General features: G+C 46.2%; 1 protein-coding gene across 4 annotated transcripts in view; it reads right to left on the bottom strand.

The window, feature by feature from the left end:
- Positions 1-27225, bottom strand: part of LOC147124516 (carnitine O-palmitoyltransferase 2, mitochondrial-like) — a 253228-nt gene that overhangs the window by 21801 nt on the left and 204202 nt on the right. For 2 of the 4 annotated variants that reach the window (XR_015078462.1, XR_015078464.1), the window contains one exon: positions 1425-1536. Coding sequence is in view for 1 of the 4 variants with exons in the window: in XM_085988559.1 (XP_085844685.1) it covers positions 1425-1533 (109 nt within the window). In the remaining 3 variants the exon portion in view is untranslated. The remainder of the gene's footprint in view (positions 1-1424; positions 1537-27225) is intronic. The other 2 variants (XR_015078463.1, XM_085988559.1) reach the window with 1 other exon arrangement.

Here is a 27225-nt window from a genome sequence, read left to right as displayed (position 1 = left end):
GGGCCTGTATTGTGAGATATGGCTGGCTAGTAGATGAGGATAAGCAAAGGGATTTAGATGTCCATGTATACAAATCATTAAAAGCTGTGCACAGGTACAAAAAACAATCAAAAAAGCTAATGAAATGTTGGCCTTTATCTCAAAGGTGCTGGAATACAAAAATGAGGAAGCACTGCATCCCATTTCAAACACTGCACCTCGGGAAGGATATCATGACCTTGGACTAAAAGAGTTAAATTATGAGCACAGGTTGCATAAACTGGATTTGTATTCCCTTGAGTAAAGAAAATTGAGGAGTGATCTGATCGAGATATTTAAAATGCTATAAGGATCTGATAGGTTAGATATAGAGAAACTATTTCCTCTAGTGGGGTGAACCGAGAACAATGGGGCATCATCTTAGTGTTAGAGCTAGACCATTCAGGAGTGAAATCAGGAAGCACTTTTTCACACAAAGGATAGTGGAAATCTGGAACTCTCTCCCCCAATTGAACTATTCAAGACTCAGATTGATAGATTTTTGTTAGGTAAGTGTATCAAGAGATGAGGTGCAAATCAGCCATCATCTAATTAAATGGCAGAGAAGGCTTGAGGGGCTGAATGGCCTACTCTTGTTCCTAATGTGTCCAGGCCAATATTTATCCTTTAACCAACATTACTAAAATAGATGATCTGGTCATTTCTCTCATTGCTCTTTGTGGGACCTTGCTGTGCACAAGTTATCTGCCATGTTTCCCTACATTACAAAAATGATTACTTCAAATGTACTTCCATTGGCTATAAAATGCCTTTGGATGTCCTGAGGTTGTAAAAGGTGCAACAGAGTGCAAGTTCTTTCTTCTTTTACCTGCTGCTGCTGCAGTCTTCAGCCAAAACAGTTTTTTTTTAATTTACAGGCTACCCTCTAAATTCCATGCACTCCAGCAGATTATACCCATCTGACATGGGATTTCCGCCAATCACTACTCCAATGGATATGCAAATGAACTGACCCAGGAAAATCTCATGTAAATGTCTCTACAGACCATTCGCGGCACAAGTTTTTCCATTGGCATAAAAGTGGTGCAATTCATTGTATGGAAATCACCCCCTTGTGATTTCTCTCTGCTGTTGACCTGAGTTTATCAACCAGTTGCAGATATAACTGAAATTAAAAGCATTTTTAGACAAAACTAAGGTCAATAAAATAACAATTCAGCTTAGTTACAATTGAGCTGATGTGTTCCTTTAGGAGGTTGCAGTGTTTAATGGTGAATGGGAAATGGCCTCTTGAAATAGGGCTAAAACATCTCATTTCACCGAAAGATTGATGAGCCCTCTCCATCTATGGATGTTTTAACTGACCACTCTTCTGCTTTTCGCTGTGACCCTTACAAACAGTAATCTGTCTCATAATAAATTCCATAACAAAGCAAATTTCCTACCGGGAGAGACGGTTTGACTTGTGCTTGGGCTGTCATCAGTTGCTGGGAGGTGTGGTGCAGATACCCCATTTCCTGAAGGTGCTGAGTCCGCAGAAGTTGAGGTGTTGATCTGCTGAATTTGAAGATATTGGTCATTCCATTAGCAAGGTCCTCACCATTGCGTATGCTCATGACTTTAGACATTACGCTTCTCGATCTTTTTAATACTGGTTCTCTTTTCTGTGATGAAACAATACTCATCAGTTAAAGACTTAGGCCTAGAAATTCAGTTGTTTGCGCCAGCGGTTAGCACCTAAAGAGACCGAGAATTGGGGTGTTACCCAATGTTGGGGCGGGCGCAATGAAGATAGCGACAACTCCCATATTGACTATACATTTAACGCCTGCGCTAAGTGTTTGCGCGCGCCCAGATCATGACGTCATTTCAGTGTGCAACGCCTTTTAGGGGCGCCTGAGCGGATATTGGGTGGCGCCCGGAGCCTTTACGCCTAGCGCTATTAGTGACAGTTCGAAGGAGCGTTAGCAGGCCCTTCTCGGAGTCGGGGGGCGCTATTTAAAGGGGACAGCTCTAGTATAGAAGCTTCAGCCACTTGGCCTGTTCATTGCGATCGTTAGTGGAGAGAGTTGGTGAGCTACTGTGGAGCAGAGTTTTTGGAATTTAGCATTAGAGTACTTGGGACCCTCAAACCTGTCCAGAGCAGTTGGAGCACTAGACCTAACAGCCTTTTGACCAACTGGCATCGGAATGGGAGATGCTTTGGAGGGCGACGGCCTCATGGCCGAACACTATGAAGGGGCAGAGAGACGGCGGGAGAGAGGGCCGGGATTGGCCAGAAGGAGGAGGGGCAATGGAGGTCGGCCAATCCGAGGGTATGCTGCGAGGGTCTTTAGGCAGCAGGTGTCATACCTTGACATGTCGGAGGAGCAGTGTGTGCGAAGGCTCCGAATCGGGAGGGACGTTGTTACTGAGCTGTGCCACCTGCTTGCTGAGGATCTGCAGCCGCGTCTACGGTGCATGACCTCTCTGTCGGTGGCCGTTAAACTGACTGTTGCCCTCAATTTTTATGGCAACGGATCCTTTCAGTCAGCCATTGGGGACATTGTGAATATCTCTCAGGTTGCAGTGCACTGTTGCATCCAGCAAGTTACAGCTGCCCCTTATAGGTGAAGGCGTCAATTCATCACCTTCCCTCTGACCCTGGAGAAGCAGGCGGAGGAGGAGGAGGAGGAGGAGGAGCATGCGGACGAGGAGGAGGAGGAGGAGGAAGATGGAAGGGCTCCTGAAAGTGGAAGGGCCATCCATCAGAGGCTCATGAGGACTCGTATCGAGGCCCCTCTGGCGGAACGATGAGTGTCTTTACTCCTGCGCACTTTGGATGTTTGAAAGCCTCTGAAGGCCAGCATCACTGTAATTAGTCACGTGCACCATAGCACATTAAAACTTCTCTTTATTGTCACAAAAGTCTTTCATTACAGCAAAACAACGTCATGTCAACAGAAACCATAACTAACAAAATAACAGTTAACTCTTCAGCAAAGCCGCAAAACTAAACAAACCATTTCCAACAATTACAACAGGTGAGGGTGTCCTTGAATTTGGCCAAAGAAACGTCTCAGCACCTCCCTCTACTGCTGGCCCCTTGATGGAGAATGACTTCTCTTTCGCGGTCGGCCCCTTCCCTCCCTGCTGCTCCTACGTAATTGAACCCCAGTGGCGGGGTGAAGGCTGGGGGACGCCTGCTGACTGTGTGGAAGCGCAGAAGCCCCTGAGGGACGGCCTGGCCAACCTCTGGGCTTGGAGGGTGCGGACGCAGGATGCTTGATCTGAGCATGGCTGGAAGCAGTGTGCCCTGCAGGTGGTGGCAGCTGCACTGCAGACGTACCAGCGCTGGCATGTGCAATGGTCACCTGCCGAGAGAGGACACCTGCACCATGGTCGGACGACACACTGGCTCTCTGAGGGGACCGGCTCGGCTCATCTGCCACAATCACATGCTCCACTGATTCCTGGCCTTGTATGGGACTGGAAGGGCCCGGGGTGATCCTAGCTGATGCAGATAGGGTGGCTGCAGTGAGAGTTCACGTTGCCTCAATCTGGGTGTGGACGAGGCCGGCAAGTGACTGCGTGGCAGCAGTGAGGACCTGTGAGCCAGGTGCCAGTGCTTCGGAGAAGCCCTGGACAGCTCTTTCCATTGCTTCGGACAAGGCCGGTGCCGACCGCTCCACTGCCTCGGACAAGCCCTGGACAGACCTTTCCAGGGATTGTCCGAAGCCCTGAACAGTCCTTTCCATAGCGGCCTCGAAGCCCTGGACAGTCCTCTCCATTGTTGGACCAAAGCCCTCGACAGTCCTCTCCATTGTTGCCCCGAAGCCCTGGAGAGTCCTGTCCATTGTTGCCCCGAAGCCCTGGAGAGTCCTGTCCATTGTTGCCCCGAAGCCCTGGAGAGTCCTCTCCATTGTTGCCCCGAAGTCCAACACACTCTTTGCCAGCGTATCTATTGACTGAGGCATCCTCCCCACTGCAGCCATCAGCTCAGTGTGCCTGAGCCGGGCCTGGGTGCTCATTTCAGCCAGGTGACACACCTCCTCTGCACTCTGTGCAGCAGTCATCACTACCTGCCTTGCCCTCCGGGGAGACGGTGGCCGAACTTGCCTACCCCCCTTGCGTTGCTGCATGCCGCTTGTTCCGGCAACTGGCTGATCCTCAGAGCCCCCCCGCTCCCCTCCAGGGAACTACTATCCCCAGTCTGTAGATGTGTATGCTCCCCTGAGATTGGAACGGATGGTCCGGCTTCCTCCTGATCCTCGCCTCCGGAGGCACTGGCACTGGCAGCTTCAGGGCATTGAGCCCGAGTTGGTGATGCATCATCTGAAAGCAGGGAGGTGGAAGAGTGGCTTTAGCAAAAGGACAGGTTGGCAGAAAGGCATGCCAGATTGCGGCAAGGCTCTGACATGGCTGCACACTGAGGAAGCATGCTGGCGGGGGGACCAAGTGGAAGGAGACAGCTGAAAAAGGTGAGAGCCTTACCCTCACTGTCGAGAATGGGGTCGGCAGCTGCAGTGGTAACAGGACCAGACAGACGTCCTCCAAGAATCTGGTGCACTCTCTCCTCGAGATCCGTGAGAGTGACCACTTGTGGAGGTCCGCCACCGGTTCAACGCTGGTCCTTTCGGATCGTCACCAGCTTGGACTGCAGGGGAAAGAAGGGGAAGGTCTGTAACATGATGCCTTGAGAGATCATCTCATGCCCCCCATGGTGCAAGAGCCCTTACATGATGCCTTGAGAGATCACCTCATGCCCCCCATGGTGCAAGAGCCCTTACATGATGCCTTGAGAGATCATCTCATGCCCCCCATGGTGCAAGAGCCCTTACATGAGGCCTTGAGAGATCATCGCATGCCCCCCATGGTGCAAGGGCCCTTACATGTGGCCTTGAGTGAAATGTCCATGTGTGTGCCCAGAAAGGGCCATGGGTGCTTGCTGACAGATGGCCATTGGGGCATCATGGCAACAGGGTCCTCGAAGTCAGGTGCAGATGGAGGGAATCAGTCCCCTGAAGTTTGCATAACCAACACTCACCCTAACGACCCGAGTGAGGTCGTTGAATTTCTTCCTGCACTGAACAGGGCTCCTGGTCGCCATGCTGCTGGAGTTGACCCTCAGAGAAACCTCCCTCCAAGATCGCCGGTAAGCCTTTTGATTCGGCCTCTTGCCATTGTCAGGATACAGAACATCTCGACGGCGCTCAACTGCAGACACCAACTGGTCCAGAGCCTCAGTGCTGAAGCGCTCTGCTCTCTGTCTTACCTTCTCCATCCTGACCAAGTTTCTTGCGCCAGAGAAGGGCGAGCGCCGATTCTGAGGCCTACAGGGCGTTGAGTGTGGCAGCTCAGGCTGACTGACCCACCCCTTTAAGAGCCGGCCGGCGCCTGGAAGTCTCGTGGTTTCCGGTAATTGAGATCACCTGCGCTGCGCCCGTCCGCGCCGATATTGGGTAGCACCTGAACTTTTGCGCCTTAGGAGCCCGTGCAACATCTGATTTTGCGCCTCAATCCCCTTTGGGGGCGATGCAACCCAATATCTCGCCAGGCAGCGATAAGTTTCGTCTGGCTATAAACTTTGCGCAGCGCCAGTTCTAACGCCTCAAGCGGGGCTATACCCAATTTCTAGGCCTTACAGTTTAAGTGCATCAGACAGTGCACTTGTGCATGTAAAATCTGTTGCCATACCTTCCACATCAACAGAGCTACTGCAGACACTCAAAGTTGACTTCTCTCAGTGAGATTTCACTGCAACTGGTGGAAGTAAGTACAGTACTTGCAGTGATGTCTGCAACATTGTGTAAATATGCTGCAGATGCAATAACTTTGAGAATGTGCAGGCATAGTTCTGTAACTGCACAGGTCACATAAACTGTTTTGAGTGGAGATATGTTTAAAGAAAAAGTAATTGTCTCTCCATGTCAACATTATGGAACCATAAATAGTCACAACAATCTGAAACAAAGCTGGGTTACAAGAGAGAAATTTAAACCAACTTCCCCAAATACACCAAAAGCAGCCAATACAATACATTTTTTTAGAAAAGAAAGGCACATTTTAAGAGTAAAAGTTCAGATTTTAAAATAGTTAACTATCTCATTGGGTGCTTTCAAGCATCAAGAACCTCACTGAGAGTCATCAGACTGCTTTCCCCAACTTCACCGTAGCACAACTCCATTTCCCGCTCCCAATCCTTTCACTGTGGCATTATTTCTACAAACTCAGAACCAGGCCTATACAGCGATCGCACATGATAACATTTGAGCTGATTTAAAGGACAGCTTATGCATTATTTCTATAATCAATTACAAATTTGAAAACTTTCTACCAAACACTAGTGCCAAAATTCTGTGGGGGTTTCACTTGTTTTGTCATCAGAAAAACAGCTGAGAACCAGGGGCGCCTGGCCTCTGAGATTTCTTGGAGTTCATCTTTGGCTTGAATGGACGGAACTGGTGTCTGGGCAACCTCCATCTCCATGGGTGGGCAGCTGCCAGAGTTTCTGACAGGCAGGTGCCAGAGATACACCTGAGGGGTAATTTTAACTCCACCTGATTTTACTTTCCAATAAAATGGTCACCATTCCGATCCTATCAGTTTCCCACCAAGCAGATTAGATTCAAATTCTCCCCTAAAGTGGCACTTGCAATCTCTAGCAGGGTCAGCGCTAGAGGGCACCGTCAGGCATGAGGTCAGCATAGCCACCAGGATCTCAACTGGAGGAATTTCAGAGCCTCTAACTGAAGTACAACTCCTGCTTGCTTACTGTGCTTATTACCTCCTCCATATGTATAGTTCCTGACAATTGATAGAGAAGTGCACTTTAACAGACTATATTTATTGTGTGTGTGTATAGTACTGTAGCCTAGAGCTTATGGCACTGGTAAAATTAAGAGCCGTGAGAGAAATATCAAATGGGCCAGGCACCAGACCAAGATAAAACTCAGGAAAGGCTCAGCCCGGTCAACCTTGTAATGTTCTTCTCTCCAACATCTAGAGACTGGTGCTTAAGTTGGGAGAACTGTTCCATAGATTGGTCAAGCAAAAGCCTGACAAAGTCATATCTGGCAGCCAACATCCCAGGCTCCTCCATTACCATCCCTGGGTATATCCTGTCCCACCGACAGGTAGATCCAATAGGAATGGAGTTGGAGTGGTATACAAGGGAGGTTGAGCTTGGTCTGGGAATTCTCAACATTGCCAGCCTACAGCAGGACCTGGACAACTTGCAGGCTTGGTTTGATAAGTAGCCAATAGCATTTGTGCCACATTAGTGTCAGGCAATGACCATCACTAATAGAAAAGGCCCAACCACCTTCTCCTGACTTTGAACAGCACCACAATCACAGAGTCCCCTACCATTAACTTCCTGGTGCTTACCACTGACCAGAAACTTAACTGGACCATCTAGATTAACATGGTGGCTACAAAAGCAGGACGAATGGAACTGAACACTGTGCAATCATCAGTGAACATCCCCACTTTTGACCTTATGATGGAGGGAAGGTCATTGATGAAGCAACTGAAGAGGGTTGGGTCTAGGGCACTGCTCTGAGGAACTCCTGCAGCGATGTCCTGGGGCTGTGATGATTGGCCTCCAACAACCACCGCCATCTTCCTTTGTGCTAGGTATGACTCCAGCCTGTGGAGAATATTCCCCCTGTTTCCCATTGCCTTCAATTTTACTAGAGCTCCTTGATGCCACACCCGGACAAATGCAGCCTTGATGCCAAGGGCAGTCATTCTTACCTTACCTCTGGAATTTAGCTCTTTTGTACATGCTTGGACCAAGGCTGTAATGAGGTCTGGAGCCGAGTGGTCCTGGCAGAACCCAAACTGAGCATCGGTGAGCAGGTTATTGGTGAGTAAGTGTCGCTTGATAGCACTGTCGACGACACCTTCCATCACTTTGCTGATGATTGAGAGTAGACTGATGGGGCGGTAATTGGCCGGGTTCGATTTGTCCTGCTTTTTGTGGACAGAACATACCTGGGCAGTTTTCCACATTGTTGGGTAGATGCCAGTGTTGTAGCTGTACTGGAATAGCTTGGCTAGAGGCGTGGCTACTTCTGGAGCATAAGTCTTCAGCACGACAGCCGGGATGTTGTCGGGGCCCATAGTTTTTGCTGTATGCAGTGCGCTCAACCGTTTCTTGATATCATGTGGAGTGAATCAAATTGGCTGAAGATTGGCTTCTGTGATGGTGGAGACCGTAGGAGGAGGCCGAGAATGATCATCCACTTGGCACTTCTGGCTGAAGATAGCTGCAAACGCTTCAGCCTTGTCTTTTGCACTCATGTGCTGGGCTCTGCTATCATTGAGGATGGGGATGGTCACCGAGCCTTCTCCTCCCATTAGTTGTTTAATTGCCCACCACCGTTCATGACTGGATGTGGCAGGACTGCAGAGCTTTGATCTGATCCATTGATTGTGGGATCGCTTAGCTCTGTCTATAGCATGTTGCTTCTGCTTTTTAATATGCATGTAGTCCTGTGTTACAGCTTCCTCAGGTTGGCACCTCATTTTTAAGTACACCTGATGCTGCTCCTGGCATGTTCTTCTACACTCCTTATTGAACCATGGCTGATCCCCTGGCTTGATGGTAATGGTAGAGTGAGGGATATGCCGGGCCATGAGGTTACAGATTGTGGTGGAATACAAATCTGCTGCTGCTGATGGCCCACAGCACCTCATGGATGCCCAATTTTGAGCTGCTAGATCTGTTCTGAATCTATCCCATTTAGCATGGTGGTAGTGCCACACAACACGATGGAGGGTGTCCTCAGTGTGAAGACGGGACTTCATCCCCACAAGAACTGTGCGGTGGTCACTACTACCAATAGTGTCATGGACTGGTGAGGACGAGATGAAATAGGTTCTCTCACCACCTCTCGAAGGCCCAGACTGGCAGCTATGTCCTTCAGAACTCAGCCAGCTCGGTCAGTAGTGGTGTTACCGAGCCAATCTTGGAGATGCATATTGAAGTCCCCTATCCAGAATACATTCTGTGCCCTTGCTACCCTCAGTCCTTCTTCCAAATGGTGTTCAACATGGAGGAGTACTGATTCATCAGCTGAGGGAGGGCAGTAGGTGGTAATCAGCAGGAGGTTTCCTTGTCCATGCTTGACCTGAAGCCATGAGACTTCATGGGGTCCGGAGTCAATGTTGAGGACTCCCAGGGCTACTCCCTCCTGACTGTGTAGCACTTTGCCGCCACCTCTGGTGGGTCTGTCCTGCCGGTGGGACAGGACATACCCAGGGATGGTGATGGAGGAGTCTGGGACATTGGCTGAAAGATATGATTCAGTGAGTATGATTATGTCAGGCTGTTGCTTGACTAGTCTGTGGGACAGCTCCCCCAATTTTGGCACAAGCCCCCAGATGTTGGTGAGGAGGACTTTGTAGGGTTGACTGGGCTGGCCTTTGTCATGTCCAAAGCTGGTGCCTGGGTCGATGGCAGGTGGTCCATCCGGTTTTATTCTTATTATTGTTTTTCATCATGGTTTGGTACAACTGAGTGGCTTGCTAGGCTATTTCAGAGGGTAGTTAAGAGCCAACCACATTGCTGTGGGTCTGGAGTCACATTTCGGCCAGACTGGATAAGGACGGCAGATTTACTTCCCTAAAGGAAATTAGTTATCCAGATGGGTTTTTACAACAATCTGGTAGTTTCGTGGTCACCATTACTGATACTCGCTTTTTTATTCTAGATTTATTTAATTAATTGAATTTAAATTCCCCAGCTGCCATGGTGGGATTATGAACTCATGTCTCCGGATCATTAGTCCAGGCTTCTGGATTACTAGTCCAGTAACATAACCACTATGATACTGTGCTTGCTGCTGTCTCAGGCTTAATCTTCATCTCCCTCCAGAATGTCAGTTCAATTGTGAGCAAGGCCCATGCCATCCTTTAGCTTATCGTGGATGATTGCATCGACGTAATGACCTTTACGAAACCTGGCTGAGGGCTGATGACACCTTCCCCCTAAATGAAGCCTTCACACATGGTTATACCTTCCATCACTTACCCCGCCCAAACCACCATGATTGCTCTTATCACCAAATCGCACCTTGGTCTGTCCCCCTACTCATCTGACATCTTCTCCTCCGGCATCTTCTCCTCCTTTGACCATCTCACCTTGTTCCACCCCTCTCGCCTCTCATTTAAAATCCTAATTCTCTACCACCCACGCAAGTACCATGCCAAATTTCTCAGTGAGATATCTTCACTGCTTCCCTCCCTCAGCCTCTGCACCGAGCAATTTCTCATCCTCGGTGATTTCAAACTCCATCTCAACTCATCATGCTCTCTCTCCTCTGAGTTCACTACCCTCCTAATCTCCCTTAATCGCTCCCTTCATATAAACTCCTCAACCCATACTTGACCTTGCCATCTCACGTGGCCTCACTACTCCCATCTTGTCAATCACAGATAAGACCATCTCTGATCACTTCCTTGTATTACTCTCCACCCACATGTCCCTTCCCCCCGCAACCACACTTCCTTCTGTGACCGCCCCTAGAAAATACTCTCCCCCAAGTTACTTACAAATGCGCTTTCAAATTCCCAACAGTCTAGCTTATGGCATGCCATTCACCACGACATCCATTCAATCACACCTTCACCTCCACCTTTGATGCCCTTGTGCCCATTAAAACCATTAGTCGCTCTCAACCTGGCCATTCCCCCATGTACGGCCCTCATCTCTGCTCCCTTAATCCAAGGGTGCAGACTTGAACGTATATGGCGGACAACTGATTTAGCCTATCATCGCCAGATCTGGCTGGACCACATAAAGTACTATTGGGTCCTGCTCTCTTCTTCCAAAACTGCTCACTATTCCAAGATCATCCTGGAATGCAAAGATAACCCCTGGCTTCTCTTCTCCACAATAAACCACCGTCTGTAACCTCTCTCCCCTTCCTGTTCCACCATCACCTCCAACAACAATGCGAGGAGCTCATGGACTTTGTTGTCACTAAGATTGAGATCATCCATTCAGCTGCCTCTGCCGAATCCCTCCCTTCCCATAGTCCACCGGGCCAAACTTTCCCTAATGTTTCCCCCTGCCCTAGTCCTAAACTCGCATCTTTCTCTTCTATCTCCCCTCATGCCCTCTCTGAGTTCATCTTGTCCATGAGACCCACCTCCTACTCCCTCAACCCTATTCCCACCAAACTACTGGCCACCCAACTTCCCTTCCTGGCCCCCCATGTTAGATAATATTGTTAACAGTTCTCTCTACTCAGGTACTGTTCCCCTCCCCTTTAAATCTGCCATCATCACCCAGCTCCTCAAAAAGTCCATCCTTGACCCCTATGTTATTGCAAACAACCACCCCATCTCCAACCACCCTTTCCTCTCCAAAGTCCTTGAACTAGCTGTCACCTCCCAAATCCGTGCCCATCTTTCCCAAACTCCATGCTTGAATCCCTCCAATTGGGTTTCCACCCCGCCACAGCACTGAAACAGCCCTTATCAAAGTCACAAATGACATCCTATCTGACTGTGATCATGGTAAACTATCCCTTCTCGAACTGTCTGCAGCCTTTGACACAGTTGACCACACCATCCTCCTCCAACGCCTCTGCTCCATCATCCAGCTGGGTGGGACTGCTCTCGCCTAGTTCCATTCTTATCTATTCAGTCATAGCCAGAGAACCACCTGCAATGGCTTCTCTTCCCGCTCCTGCACCGTTACCTCTGGTGCCTCCCAAGGATCTATCCTATTTCTCATCTACATGCTGTCCCTCGGTGACATCATCCGAAAACACAATATCAGATTCCACATTGTCGCTGACGACACCCAGCTCTACCTCACCTCTCTTGACACCTCCACTGTCTCTAATTTGTCACACTGCTTGTCTGACATCCAGTATTGGATGAGCAGAATTTACCTCCAACTAAATATTGGGAAGACCGAAGCCATTCTCTTCGGTCCCTGCCACAAACTCCATTCCCTAGCCACCAACTCCCTCCCTCTTTCTGGCAACTGTTTGAGGCTGAACCAGACCATTCGCAACCTTGGTGTCGTATTTGACCCGCAGATGAGCTTCCGACCACATAAGCACATAAGAAATAGGAGCAGTAGCCCATTCGGCCCCTCGAGCCTGCTCTGCCATTCAATAAGATCATGGCTGATCTTCTACCTCAACTCCATTTTGCTGCACTATCCCCATATCTCTTGATTCCTTTAATATACAAAAATTTATCGATCTCTGTCTTGAATATACTAAATGACTGAGCCTCCACAGCCCTCTGGGGTAGAGAATTCCAAAGATTCACCACCCTCTGAGTGAAGCAATTTCTCATCCTCTCAGTCCTAAATGGCCAACCCCTTATTCTGTGACTATGACTGACCCCTAGTTCTAGACTCCTCAGCCAGGGGAAACATCCTCCCTGCATCTACCCTGTCAAGCCCTGTAAAAATGTGGTATATTTCAATGAGATCACCTCTCATTCTTCTAAACTCTAGAGAATATAGGACTAGTCTACTCAATTGCCCCTCATAGGACAATCCCCCCATCCCAGGAATCAGTCTGGTGAACCTTTGTTGCACTCCCTCTATGGCAAGTATATCCTTCCTTAGGTAAGGAGACCAAAACTGTACACAATACTCCAGGTGTGGTCTCACCGGGGCCCTATATAATTGCAGTAAGATGTCTTTACTCTTATACTCAAATCCTCTTGTAATAAAGGCCAACATACCATTTGCTTTCTTAATTGCATGTTAATTTTCAGTGATTTATGTACAAGGACACCCAGGTCCCTCTGAACACAAACATTTCCCAATCTCTCACCATTTAAAAAAATACACTGCTTTTCTATTTTTCCTACCAAAGTGGATAACTTCACATTTCTCCACATTATATTCCATTTGCCATATTCTTGCCCACTCACTTAGCCTGTCTATATCCCCTTGAAGCTTCTTTGCATCCTTCTCACAACTTACATTCCCGCCTAGCTTTGTATCATCAGCAAACTTGGATATATTACATTTGGTCCCCTCACCCAAATCATTGATATAGATTGTGAATAGCTGAGGCCCAGGCACTGATCCTGGCGGCACCCCACTAGTTTCAGCTTCCCAAGCCAAAAATGACGCGTTTATTCCTACTCGCTGTTTTCTGTCCGTTAACCAATCCTCAATCCATGCTAGTATATTACGCCCAATCCCATGTGCCCTAATTTTGTTTAATAACCTCTTGTGTGACACCTTATCGATGCTTTCTGAAAATCTAAATACATCACACCCACTGGTTCCCCTTTATTTATTCTGGTAGTTACAACCTCAAAAAACTCTAACGGATTCATCAAACATGATTTCCCTTTCATAAACCCATGTTGACTCTGCCCAATCCTATTATTATTTTCTAAGTGCCCTGTTACCATGTCCTTAATAATAGATTCTAGCATTTTCCCTACTACTGATGTCAGGCTAACTGATCTATAGTTCCCCGTTTTTGCTCTCCCTCCTTTCTTAAATAGTGGGGTTACATTTGCTACCTTCCAATCTGCGGGAACTGTTCTGGATTCCATGGAATTTTGGAAGATGACAACCAATGCATCCACTATCTCTATAGCCACCTCTTTCAAAACCCTAGGATGTAGGCCATCAGGTCCAGGGGATTTATTGGCTTTCAGTCCCATTAATTTCTCAAGTACGATTTTTTTACTAATACTAATTTCTTTCAGTTCCTCATTCTCACTAGAGCCTTGGTTCTCCATTATTTCCGGGAGGTTTTTTGTGTCTTCTTCCTGAAGACAGACACAATGGGCTGGATTTTATCAATGGAGGCGTGTAGGAGGTGGGACTACAACTTTTGGGGTTGTAGTCCCGCCTCCATCGAGTTGTGGCCAACCCACTCGATTTTCACTTGATTGACCTTGTTGAGCCCGCCCAGTGGGCTCAGCAGGCCAATTAAGGGCCACCCGGCAACAGGTGATGTCACAGATTGACATTTCATCTGTCAAGAGCTTTTGACAGATGAAATATTAGCGTTTGACAGCTCTTCGAAGTTAATTCCTTCCTCTCAGGCTGATTTAGAGATCTCTCCAGAACAGAAAGCAGAATGCTGCAGATTTTGACAGCTCGCGGCCATTCTGCTTTCTGTGCCGGTGACATGAGGGACTCCCCGAGACCTGAAGGAAGGAAGGCTGCAAAGGTAAATAAAACTTATTTAAACACTTTACACACACCAAACACACTTACCTCTGCACTCATGCACCCATCACTCACCTGAACACCGGACATCTCGACCCCTCCAAGTCCTTCAGCCCGACGGTCCACCTCGCTAACTTGGCATGGTTTGGAGCCGTCGGGCAGCCCACACTTCAGGGATAAAAATAGGGATTAGGCTAAAAACTGCCTGTTAACTACCTGTTAACAGGCAGTTAATTGGCACTAATCCCCTTCCCGCCTCGGGGAGGCGGCTCCCAGCACAGGTCGGGTACCCACCTCCTGTGAAACGAGCATGGAGGTAGGTTGGGGGCGGGATGGGTTCATGCCCCCCGATTTCACAATTTTAACCCCCCACACGCCTCCAATCCCGCCTCAACGGCCCGATGAAATTCGAGCCCAACGTATTTGTTTAATTTCTCTGCCAATTCCTTATCCCCCATTATAATTTCTCCTGTCTCAGCCTGTAAGGGACCCACATTTACTTTCACGAATCTTTTCCTTTTTACATACCTATAGAAGCTTTTACAATCTGTTTTTATGTCTCTCGTTAGTTTACTCTCATATTCTATTTTCCCTTCTTTATCAATTTCTTGGTCCTCCTTTGCTGAATTCTAAAATCCTCCTAATCCTCAGGCTTACTACTCTTTTTGGCAACATTATAAGCCTCTTCCTTTGATCTAATACTATCTTTAACTTCTCTTGTTAGCCATGGTTGGACCACTATTCCTGTGGGGTTTTTTGTGCTTTAAAGGAATGTATATTTGTTGTAAATTACAGGAAACTCTCCTTTAAACGGCACCTAAATATCCAGAATTCTCTATTATCCGGCAAAATTCATACTCCGAAAACAACACCTCAATAACCGGAAATGTTGCCGAGTCCGAGTCCAAGTCTCCCACGGTGGCCGAGTTAGTCAGTGGGGGTAGTTCTCCAAACTGCCACTACTCGGCTTCTTGGTGCTGTCAGAAGTCCGAACACCTCAATAACAGGAGTCTGACTCTCCTGCGCTGCTGGTAGTCTCTTTAACACAACATTCTGTAGGTGAGTACCCAATTATACTGCACATTTCTTGATTTTTTAAATTTTTGTTTGTTAAAAATAGCCTCGGTAGATCACCCTCTCCGTCATCCGGAATTTTTAATCAACCGGCACCATCCCGGTCCCGTCGGTGCCGGATACCAAAGAGTTTCCTGTATGTATTAATTCTTTAAATGCTAGCCATTGCTTGTCAACTGTCATACCAATAATATAGTTTCCCAATATACCTTAGCAAACTCTCCCCTCATACCTATGTAGTTTGCTTTGTTTAGGTTTAAGTCCCTAGTTTCGGATTTAACTAAATCACTTTCAAACTCAATATAAAATTCTATAATATGGTCACTTTTCCCTAAAGGCCCCTTTACTGCAAGGTTATTAATTAACCTTTCTCATTGCACAATACTAAATCTAAAATAGCCTGTTCTGTTAAGTCTGTGAATTATTTAGTTAATTAAGACACAGACTAATGAGTAACAATAAAAACAGGTCTTTACTGGTTGGAGGTAGGGACTATACTGAATACAAGATTACTGCACAGTGCTTATATACCGGTGTGTTCACCCCCGGTATTACGTCTACAGCAGCCTGAGAAAGTAGTACATCTCTTAAGGTGGAACAGGTTACATACACAACACTCCTCCCTTCTTAGCTTTATAGTCATCCCCCCATTTAACATAACGTAATAACATATATACATATATAACTTCATGTTTAACGTAACATACCACAGATTCAGTCTCTGCGGAAAACAGTTCACAGATTCAATCTCTGTGGTGTAGTCGGTTCACGTTACTCATTCAATAGTCCTTTCATGGATTTAACAGCTTGAACTTCCGAACTGATTTGGCTCCGTTCGGAGGGATCACGTGTGTGATCTGGTAGAGGTGATAATGGTTCAGATGGGTCATCTTCTGTTTTTACTTTTCCTTTTCTGCTTCTTGGAGACTCGCTGGGCTCCATTGTCAGCTGCCACAGCTGCCAGCTGCATGCGCAGTTCCTCCTTCTCTTCCTCCTGTTTCCGTCGTAGAGCCAGCTTCTCCCGATGTTCCGTAGACTTTTGGTGCTCCTCCATGATTTCTGCACTTTGGGAGTCGAAGTTACAAGCTGGGCAGGACAGGACATCATAATATTCGGTGTCGTCCACCAGGTCATGGTAATATTCGGTGTCGTCCTGAGCTAGACCAGTGAGAGGGTCGTCTATTTCCTCCATACCCAGCTGGACGTTAGCCAGCTCTTGTTCCAAATCCAGACATCTTTCCTGAAGAGACTTCTTCATGTGTACCTCTGCATCCAGCTTTTTCTGGGCTTTCAGCAAGTCGTTTACTAGTGACCTCATTTGTAATTTTAATACTTCAACTTCCTTTGGAGATTGATTGATCGGACTATGCAATCCCTCTACCGGAGCAGCTGTTTCAGCGGTCTGTTGTTCTACATTGACGTGAGTCAGCGTACTTTTGGCATCCAATGGCTGCTCTGTTGCAGTCGTTTCAGTCTGTGTCGTCACATCAGCCATCTCAATGACTTTTGAGAGCTCCGAACCCTTTTCCTTTGAAGATCGCAGCTCGTGTTCAAGTTTTTCCCATTTCAGAGTCTTGTCCCTCAGCATATGAAGGAGTTGGCTGACCGTTAACTCTTCTGACACCAGATTATGGCACGCACCTTCAGAACCTGAATCAGCTTTGATTCGTTCGGCCTCCTCGCGCAGATGGTTGGTGTGCTCCTGCTCCATTTTCTCCATCAGTTGCTTCTGTTGCCTTTCCAGATTCTCCCACTCTGTAACAAAGAACTTTTTTATTTCATTCATCTCTTGCTCAAAACGGCGAATCATTTGTTCTAATTGCTGTTGTAGTTTGAAATGGAGTTGAGTTCGAGCCCAGTGTCCCTCAAAAATGTGCATATCAGTAGACTTGACAGACTCAGAATTCTCTGTTAAACTATGTTGTTGTTGCTCAGTGGAATTCTGTGCTGAAACTTTGTCTTTTGCACATGGGTTGGTCTTACCATCATCAGTTCTAGAGTCTGGGCTGATTATCTGCACCGAGTTCTCACTCTTTATGGCTTTTAGCGAATGCCAGTCCATATTTATGTTTCTAAACCACTCCCGGCCTAGTAGTGGTGGACCTCCCTCCGGTAGCACATATAAGTCCATTATTTGACTTCCTTCGCCCTTGTTGGCCACTGCAACCTTTATTGTCCCGATGGGGTACACTCTCTGCCCCGTGTAGGTTGTCAATATAATCTCCGTATCCTGTAGGGGAATATGTTGGAATAACCTTCTGTAATCTTTCTTATTCATGACCGACAATGCCGATCCAGTGTCCAATTCCATTTTTACTTGGACTCCTTCTATCTGAAGAGTAACCCAAATTGTCTGGAGGTCTGCACCCTTACCAACGTTGAGTACCCTTAAGCTAGCCAGTTCAATACTGCTTAAGCCAGCCAGTTCATTACTGCTAGCGTCTGAATCGGACTCCTGTTCGGCCACCTTGTGTACCTTTGCGTATTTCCCTTGCGGTGACTTCTTGTTGCTGGTCTTCTTCCCTGACCTGCATACTCTAGCTATATGTCCAAGCTTACCACATGTTCTGCATTCTTGGTTTTTAAACCAACACTGGTTCTGATCATGCGTTGTCTTTCCACAACGATAACATTTAACAGAACTCACACCCAATTTGTGTGCACTGAGCTCCGGTGACCGTAGCTGCATTACTGCCGTGCCTCTCGCTGCGGCTTCGTGTGCTGCTGCCATAGTGACCGCCTTCTCAAGCGTCAGCTCATTCTCCTCGAGCAGTCGCTTTTGTGTATCCTGTTTAAATAAACCACACACAAATTTGTCTCGTAGTGCATCTGTCAGTCCCGTTCCAAACTGGCAATATTTCGCTAATTTACGCAATTCCAGCAAATATTCAGCATTGCTTTCATGCTGTAGCTGCCTTCTGTCGTAAAATTTAAATCGTTCCGCTAGCATCAGCAGCGTGGGGTTTAGATGATCTCTCAGGACAGTAACAATCTCATCGAACGTCTTATCCGCCGGTTCATCTGGTGATAACAGGTGTTTCAATTGCCCGTATGTCTTCGCACCCATTAAATTTAATAATGTTAGAGCTTTATCTTGGTCACGAATTTTATTGGCCTTACAATAATTTTTTACTCTTTCAACATATATGGCCCAATCTTCGAGGTCACTATCAAAGGTGCTAATATTCCCGTGTTTAGGCATTGTAGATTTGCAATTTCTCAGATTTTCTTTTCTTTACTTGTTATCAAAGATGGCGGCTTCCCGCTCTTGCCGTCGTCCTCCGCCCACAAAATGGCGGTTTTCCCACGCTTGGCGGTCTTCACCCGTCCCCCGACGCCGTCTCCCTTCAGCCCCCGAGTGCGGCCCTTATCTTCGCCGCGATCGCCCGAGTGCGGCCCTTATCAGCGGATGCGATCGATGGCCCGGCTGCGCCTCGCACTTGAAAGCGGCCCGGCCCTTATCAGTGCTTGCGATCGATGGCCCGGCTGCGCCTCGCACTCCAAAGCCCTTATCTCCCGATCGCGATCGATGGCCCGCGCTGTGCACCGCGGCTCTCGCGCCTTCAATTTCTGCAGCCGCTGCCCTTTCAGCCCGAGTGCGGCCCTTATCGGTGGTTGCGATCGATGGCCCGGCTGCGCCCCTCACTTCAAAGCGGCCCGGCCCTTATCTGCCGATCGCTATCGCCCTGTACCTCTCTCTTCCCCAGCCCTGTCTTCTACTCCGGTTCACAAGCTGATGGAGGCTTCAGGGTCCTAATGCCTGTCGCTTCCAGTGGGGTGGTGAGTGGTGAGGTTTGAAACCTCTCTTCAACCGCCGTGGAATAACTGCCGCAGGGTAAGAACCTGACTCGTCGCCAGTGTTAAGTCTGTGAATTATTTAGTTAATTAAGACACAGACTAATGAGTAACAATAAAAACAGGTCTTTACTGGTTGGAGGTAGGGACTATACTGAATACAAGATTACTGCACAGTGCTTATATACCGGTGTGTTCACCCCCGGTATTACGTCTACAGCAGCCTGAGAAAGTAGTACATCTCTTAAGGTGGAACAGGCTTAAGCTCTCTTAAGGTGGAACAGGTTACATACACAACATGTTCCCTAGGTAGTTCCTCAACATACTGATCTAGAAAACTATCTTGTATACATGCCATGAATTCGTCCTCCACACTATTACTGCAAATTTGGTTTACCCAGTCTATATGTAGATTAAAGTCCCCCATGATTACTGCATTACCCTTGTTACATGCGCCTCCAATTTCCTGATTTATTTTCTGCCCTACATTACAACTACTGTTTGGGGGCCTATAAACAACTCCCCCAATGTTTTCTGCCCCTTGCTGTTTCTTAGCTCCACCCAAACTGATTATATTTCTTGATATTCAGAGCTAAGATCCTTTCTCTCCACTGTCTTTAGCCCGTCCTTTATTATCAGGGCTACCTCTCCTTTTCCATTTTGCCTATCTCTTTAAAAAGTTAAGTATCCTGGAATATTTAGTTCCCAACCTTGGTCACTTTGCAACCATGTCTCCGTAATGGCTATTAGATCAAACCTATTAATTTATATCTGCGCTATTAATTCATCCATTTTGTTGCAAATGCTTTGCGCATTCAGATATCCACTCCATCACCTACTTCCACCTCCATAACATCGTCTAACTCTGCCCCGCCTCAGCGCATCTGCTGCTGAAACCCTCATCCATGCCTTTGTTACTGCTCGACTTGATTATTCCAATGCCCTCTTGGCTGGCCTCCCATCTTCCACCCTCCATAAACTTAAGCTCATTGAAAAACTCTGCTGCCCTTATCCTAACTCAGATCAAGTCCCGTTCACCCATCACCCTGTGCTTGCTGAATTATGTTGACTCCCAGTCCAGCAACACCTCAATTTTAAAATTCTCATCCTTGTTTTTAAATGCCTCCATGGCCTCACCCATCCCTATCTCTGTGGCCCCCTCCAGCCATACAACCCTCCGAGATCTCTGGGCACGTCCAAATCGGGCCTCTTGCACACCCCGAATTTTAATAGCTCCTCTTTTGACAGCTGTGCTTTCAGCTGCCTTCCCTCCCTAAACGTCTCTGCCTCTCTACCTCTCTCTTTTGTTAAGATGCTCCTTTAAACCTGCCTTTTGACCAAGCTTTTGGTCATCTGTCCTAATATCTCCTTATGCGGCGCACTGTCTAGTTTTGTTTGATAAAGCTCCTCTGAAGCACCTTGGGACGTTTTATTGCATTAAAGGCGCTATATAAATGCTATTGTTGTTGTTGTTGGGAGCACACAGGAAAAACCATGGATTTTTGGGGCACTTGTATCCAGAGTAAAAAGCATTTAGGCTGAATTATTTGTCCCTGGCGGTTGCTTTCAAGTGGTTTCTGAAGCAGTCTATGCCTGCATGCAACAAGACCTGAATGACGTTCAGGCTTGGGCTGATAAGTAGCAGGTAACATTCGTGCCATAGAAGTGCCAGGCAATGACTATCTCCAACAAGCGAGAGTCTAACCACCTCCCCTTGACATTCAACGGCATTACCATTGCTGAATCCCCCACCATCAACATCCTGGGGGTCACCATTGACCAGAAACTTAACTTGGACCAGCCACATAAATACTGTGGCAACGAGAGCAGGTCAGAGGCAAGGTATTCTGTAGCGAGTGTCTCACCTCCTGACCCCCCAAAGCACAAGTAAGGAGTGTGATAGAATATTCTCCACTTGCCTGGATGAGTATAGCTGCAACGACACTCAAGAAGCTCGACACCATCCAGGACAAAGCAGCCCGTTTGATTGGCACCCCATCCACCACCTTAAACATTCACTCCCTCTACTGTACCATGGCTGCAGTGTGTACCATCTACAAGATGCACTGCAGCAACTCGCCAAGTCTTCTTCGGCAGCACCTCCCACACCCGCAACCTCTTCCACCTAGAAGGACAAGGGCAGCAGGTGCATGGGAACACCACCACCTCCAAGTTCCACTTCAAGTCACACACCATCCTGACTTAGAAATATATCGCCGATCCTTCATATTCACTGGGTCAAAATCCTGGAACTCCCTACCTAACAGCACTGTGGGAGTACCTTCACCACTCGGACTGCAGCTGTTCAAGAAGGTGGCTCACCACCACCTTCTCAAGGGCAAATAGGGATGGGCAATAAAGGCTGGCCTTGCCAGCGACGCCCAGATCCCATAAGTGAATAAAAAAAAATGTTTTTTAATGATGCAGTTTTGTGGGAGACCATAAGACAGATGAGAACCAAGTCTTCACTAGTAATTTTGGGGATTTCGATCTTCCTCATAGTGACTGGAGTGCACAGTGGGGACAGTCTGCTTGTGAGTGGGGATTTATTGAAACTATGAGGGATATTAAGGAATCCATAAGGAGTAATGCAACATTGGTGGTTAAAGGGGAATCAGTAGATGTAGTGTATTTGGATTTCCAGAAGGCATTCGACAAGGTGCCACATAAAAGGTTACTGCACAAGATAAGAATGCACGGGGTTGGGATAATATATTGGCATCGATAGGAGAGTGACTAACTAACAGAAAACAGAGAGCCGGGATAAATGGGTCATTTTCCGGTTGGCAATCAGTAACTAGTGGGGTGCCACAGGGATCAGTGCTGGGGCCTCAACTATTTACAATCTATATTAATGACTTGGATGAAGGGACCGAGTGTACTGTAGCCAAATTTGCTACAAAGATAGGTGGGTTAGAAAGTTGTGAGGAGGACACAAAGAATCTGCAAAGGGATATAGGCAGGCTAAGTGAGTGGGCAAACATTTGGCAGATGGAGTATAATGTGGGAAAATGTGAGGTTATCCACTTTGGAAGGAAGAATGAAAAAGCAAATTATTATTTAAATGGAGTGAGACTACAAAATGCTGCGGTACAAAGGGATCTGGGGGTCCTCGTACATGAAACACAAAAGGTTAGCATGCAGGTACAGCAAGTAATTAGGAAGGCTAATGGAATGTTGGCCTTTATTGCAAGGGGTATGGAGTATAAAAGTAGGGAAGTTTTGATACAACTTTACAGGCGCTGGTGAGACTGCACCTGGAGTACCGCGTACTGTTGTGGTCTCCATATTTAATGAAGGATATACTTGCATTGGAGGCAGTGCAGAGAAGGTTCACTAGGTTGATTTCTGGAATGAAGGGGTTGACTTATGATGAAAGGTTGAGCAGGTTGGGCCTATAATCATTGGAGTTTAGAAGAATGAGAGGAGATCTTATTGAAACATATAAGATTCTGAGGGGGATTGACAGGGTGGATGCTGAGAGGATGTTTCCCCCAGTGGGGGTATCTAGAACTAGGGGGCATAGTTTCAGAATAAGGGGTCGCCTATTTAAGACGGAGATGAGGAGGAATTTCTTCTCTCAGAGGGTCCGTGAATCTTTGGAATTCTCTACCCGGGAGAGCTGTGGAGGCGGAGTCATTGAATATATTCAAGGCGGAGATTGACAGACATTTGAACTACAAGGGAGTCAAAGGGTATGAGGAGAGAGCGGGAAAGTGGTGTTGAGGACAAGATTGGATCAGCCATGATCTTATTGAATGGCGGAGCAGGCTGGAGGGGCCGATTGGCCTACTCCTGCTCCTGTTTCTTATGTTCTTATGTTCTTATTGCATTTAGTTCTAAAGAATGAGGAAGGAACAATGAGCAAAGTAAAAGCAAGGGAACAGTTAGGATCTAGTCACCATAATATCTGACATTCAGAATAGACACAAGGGCAGAAAACAAATGGAAACCAATTAAAAATTTTAAACAAGCTGATTTTAAGGGTATGAAAGAATGAATAGGAATGGTAAAATGTATGAGGATGTGAAAGGAATGTGGAATCATTTCAAAGGAATAGTTTTTAAGATGCATTTGGAATTTATCCCTGAAATAGGTTAGAGACAGAATAAAAGTATAAGAGCAGTTTGACTTAATAAGTTGTGAAAGGCATTAGTGAGCAAGAGGAAGAATACAAAATGTTTAAATGTTCAGTAAAGGAACAGGATAAGGCGATCTATAAAGGTAGGCTGAGGAACACCAAGAAACAAATGAGGGCTGCAAAGAAGGATCACAAGAAAAACGTAGTTAGAAACATGAAGCAGAACAGTAAAGAATTCTTCAAGTGTATCAGGAGTAAACAGAAGCCGTTTGCAGGCCCAGACCCAGACCCAGATTCCACCTTCAAAAAAGGGACGAGGGACGAACCATCAGATTATAGACATGCAAGCCTTACTTCCACTCATGGGAAAGTGGAAGTATTACTAGGATAATGTAAGGGAGCATTTAAGTAGCATGAGCTAATCTAAGACAGCATAGTTTTAGGAGTGGTCAGTTATGCTTAACTAATTTATTGGATTCCAAAAAATATGAGGCATTTTGACAGAAACTGTTTCCACTGGTAGGTGGAGCAGTAGCCAGGGAACACAGATTTAAGATAATTGGTAAAAGAACCAGAGTGGAGATGAGGGGAAATATTTTTATGCAGCAAATTGTTATGATCTGGAATGCACTGTGTGAAAAGGTGTTGGAAGCAGATTCAATAGTAACTTTCAAAAGGGAATTCGATATATATTTGAAAAGAAAATATTTGCATGGCTATGGGGAACGATGGGGGAGTGGGACTAATTGGATATCTCTTTCAACGAGCCAGCAGAGGCACGATGGACTGAATGGCCTCCTTCTGTGCTGTAAGATTCTATGGTTCTATGATAGACTACTACATAAGGTCCAAGCTCATGGGATAGATGGTAATATATTAAAATCTATTGGCAAATGGTTGGTTGGTAGACAACAATGAGGGGTAGTGCATGAGCAGGTATCTGTTGGCAGCCAGTTATTTAGAGAAGGAATTGTGTCCAAAGTGTTCAGATTTGTGGATGACACCAAATTGAGAGCAGTGGCAAATGAGGAACATTAATGCAGACAAATTTGAAAGGATTTTGTAAGAAATGTAAGGTTATAGCATTTGGCTGAGGAAAGGTTGCTGTGGATTATGTGCTATTTAAGGTTACAGAGCAGGAGAGAGATTTTGGGGTTTCAGTGGATAGGTCAATAAAACCATTAACACAATGTTCCCAAACTGTTAAAAAAGCAAACATAGGTCTAGAGTTTCTGCATGATTTCCACCCAGATAACAGCTTAATCTGGGCGGAACCAAGTCAATAGTGCAAAACAATCACAGGATTTTAGGCGCAAGTGAGTTACACCCATAAATACATCAAGTATCCACAATCTTTTAAGTCTGTTCCAACAACCCTTTGCCCAAACCATTCCCCACCCATAAAACTGGCCCCCCCCTCACCCGCCACCCCCCCCATCACAAAAGCGGATTTCTGGCAATTGCGCTTGTTTGGGGGCTTCATTGAATAGCACCCACATTCTCTGATGTACAGACGCCCATGGTCACATAAATCCAGGGCAAATCAGCTGACCAGCAGTGAAGTAAAGCCTCAGGTCTGCACTGCTGCTGCAGAAATCATATATTCTTTGAAAAACTTGTTGGATAATTTAATTCTCTAGATATTCCTCTGCAGGGAGGGAAAAGTTGAAAATACATCAGACTCTGTGCTGAGCAATTTAAAGTAATTGCTGTAAAAGTTTGTAGAACAGAGAGATAAGTGCTGCACACCTTGTATTCTCCAGCCTCACTCGGAAAGGGATTTTTTTTTTAACCTCGCCTTATATACTACCCTATCCTAGCACCTTGAGGCCCCATTGGCCCTGTTCCAGTCACTAATCAATTACGATCAATTACACTGCTTGATTACATTGATCCATGGGAGAGTTCATGTTCGGGCTTATGCTAATGAGTTTCCGCGGAAATTTGGGCGCAATTTCACCTCGACCAGACGGGCGCAGTGTCGGGTGCATTTTGAGTGTAAATTTCCAATTGCGCCTCTGGCGGAAACTCAAGGCCAGAATGCTGAGATGTATGGCAATGTGTGTAACATAAATCCAGAGATGCCATTTTAAAACTGCATTTAGCCCTGTTGAGACCACATCTGGAGTACTGCATGCAATTTTGGTTTCTCTATTTCATAAAGGATATTCAGTTATTGGCGCAGGTAAGAAAGGCTACATGTTGATCCCAAAACTTTAAGGGAATGACATATGAGGAAAGATTGACTACACTGGGTTTTTTCTCTCTTGAAAAGAGAAGACTGAGAGGGGATATGATAGAAGTGTTTAAAATTATGAGAAGTTTGGACAAATTGGGCCGTATATTCCAATCCCTACGGGTGTGTACGGGCTGTGTACCCACCCATAGGGACATAGGAAATGCCGGTTTCAGATATGCACAGCGCATGCGCTGAAAACTAGCATTTCCGATCCGTCAAGAATGCCCTGGAGAAGAGCCTCTGCGGGCGGATAGTTCCACTTTCTGGAGAACCTCCGCCCGCAGAAAACCCTTAGAAATCTTATGCCTGGCGTAAGGCCTGCTTTTACCAGCATAAGATTTGAAAAAAGTAAAAAAAAAGTTTTTCACTCATTTATCATTTTAAAATACTTTAATAAAAGGTAAGTTTATTTTTAGTCCGTAAAAAACTTTAATTATTTTTTCCAAAAAATTAAATTTTTGTTTAAAATATTTAATTTATTGTAATTTCAACTCATTTAAAAAATGTGATTTTTTAAAAATTTAATGTTTTACAGTGTTTTTGGGGTGATCCTCATTCATATATTTGACAGATCTATCTGTCAAGTGTATGAAGGGAGATTCTCTTTTTTGATTGGCTCCCCATGGCCCACATGATCACAGGGACGCTTGCGAACTGCATGCACCTCTGGGATACCTGGGCCCTGCGCATTTCGAGTTGGAGAGGCCCAGGAGCGGAAGTGTCCGGACCTCGGGAGCCCTCAGGTAAGTCTGTAGATTTTTTCCAGATCGGAGGCCTCCGCACGCGGGAAGCCTCCGATTGGAAAATACAGCCCATTTGATCCACGTGAGCTTTTTTGACATATTTGCAGAATTTAAGCACAAATTATATTTACAAATTAAGGACAACAAAAGAACATAAGAAATGCAGGAGGAACTTTTTTACTGAAAGGATGGTAGATATGGGGAACAGATTACCAGCATGGGTGGTGGAACAAGAAATCTTAATACCAAGGGGCAGAAAACGTTAGTGGGAGTTGTATACAGACCTCCAAACAGTAATGCAGAGGTTGGGGATGGCATTAAATGGGAAATTAGAGATGCGTGACTTTATCATGGGTGACTTTAATCTACATATAGATTGGTCTAACCAAATTAGTAACAATACTGTGGAAGAGGAATTCCGAGAGTGTATACGGGATGGTTTCCTGGACCAACATGTCGAGGAACCAGCTAGAGATCAGGCCATCTTAGACTGGGTATTATGTAATGAGAAAGGATTAATTAGCAATCTTGTTGTGCGAGGCCCCTTAGGGAGGAGCGATCATAATATGTAGAATTCTTCATTAAGATGGAGAGTGAAGTAGTTGATTCAGAGACTTGGGTACTGAATTTAAATAAAGGAAACTATGATGGTATGAGGCACGAGTTGGCTAGGATGGATTGGGGAATGTTACTTAAAGGGTTGACGGTGAATAGGCAATGGAAAACATTTAAAGATCGCATGGATGAACTACAGAATTTGTTCATCCCTGTTTGGCATAAAAATAAAACAAAAAAGGTGACTCAACATTGGCTAACAAGGGAAATTAGGGACAGCTTAAGATCCAAGGAGAGGACATATAAATTGGCCAGAAAAAGCAGCAAACCTGAGGATTGGGAGCAGTTTAGGATTCAGCAAAGGAGGACAAAGGCGTTAATTAAGAGGGGGGAAATAGAGTATGAGAGTAAGCTTGCATGGAACATAAAAACTGACTGTAAAAGCTTCTATAGATATGTGAAGAGAAAAAGATTGGTAAAGTCAAGCGTAGGTCCCTTGCAGTCAGAATCAGGGGAATTTATAATGGGGAACAAAGACATGGCAGACCAATTAATACATACTTTGATTCTGTCTTCACAAAGGAGGACACAAATAAACTCCCAG

This window comes from Somniosus microcephalus, chromosome 1 (genome assembly GCF_052327205.1).
Source record: "Somniosus microcephalus isolate GS21.2 chromosome 1, FLI_Smic_1.0, whole genome shotgun sequence".
NCBI classification, from domain to species: domain Eukaryota; kingdom Metazoa; phylum Chordata; class Chondrichthyes; order Squaliformes; family Somniosidae; genus Somniosus; species Somniosus microcephalus.
The sequence above is the reverse complement of the archived record's forward strand: the minus strand, read 5'-3'. Positions and strand labels throughout refer to the sequence as shown.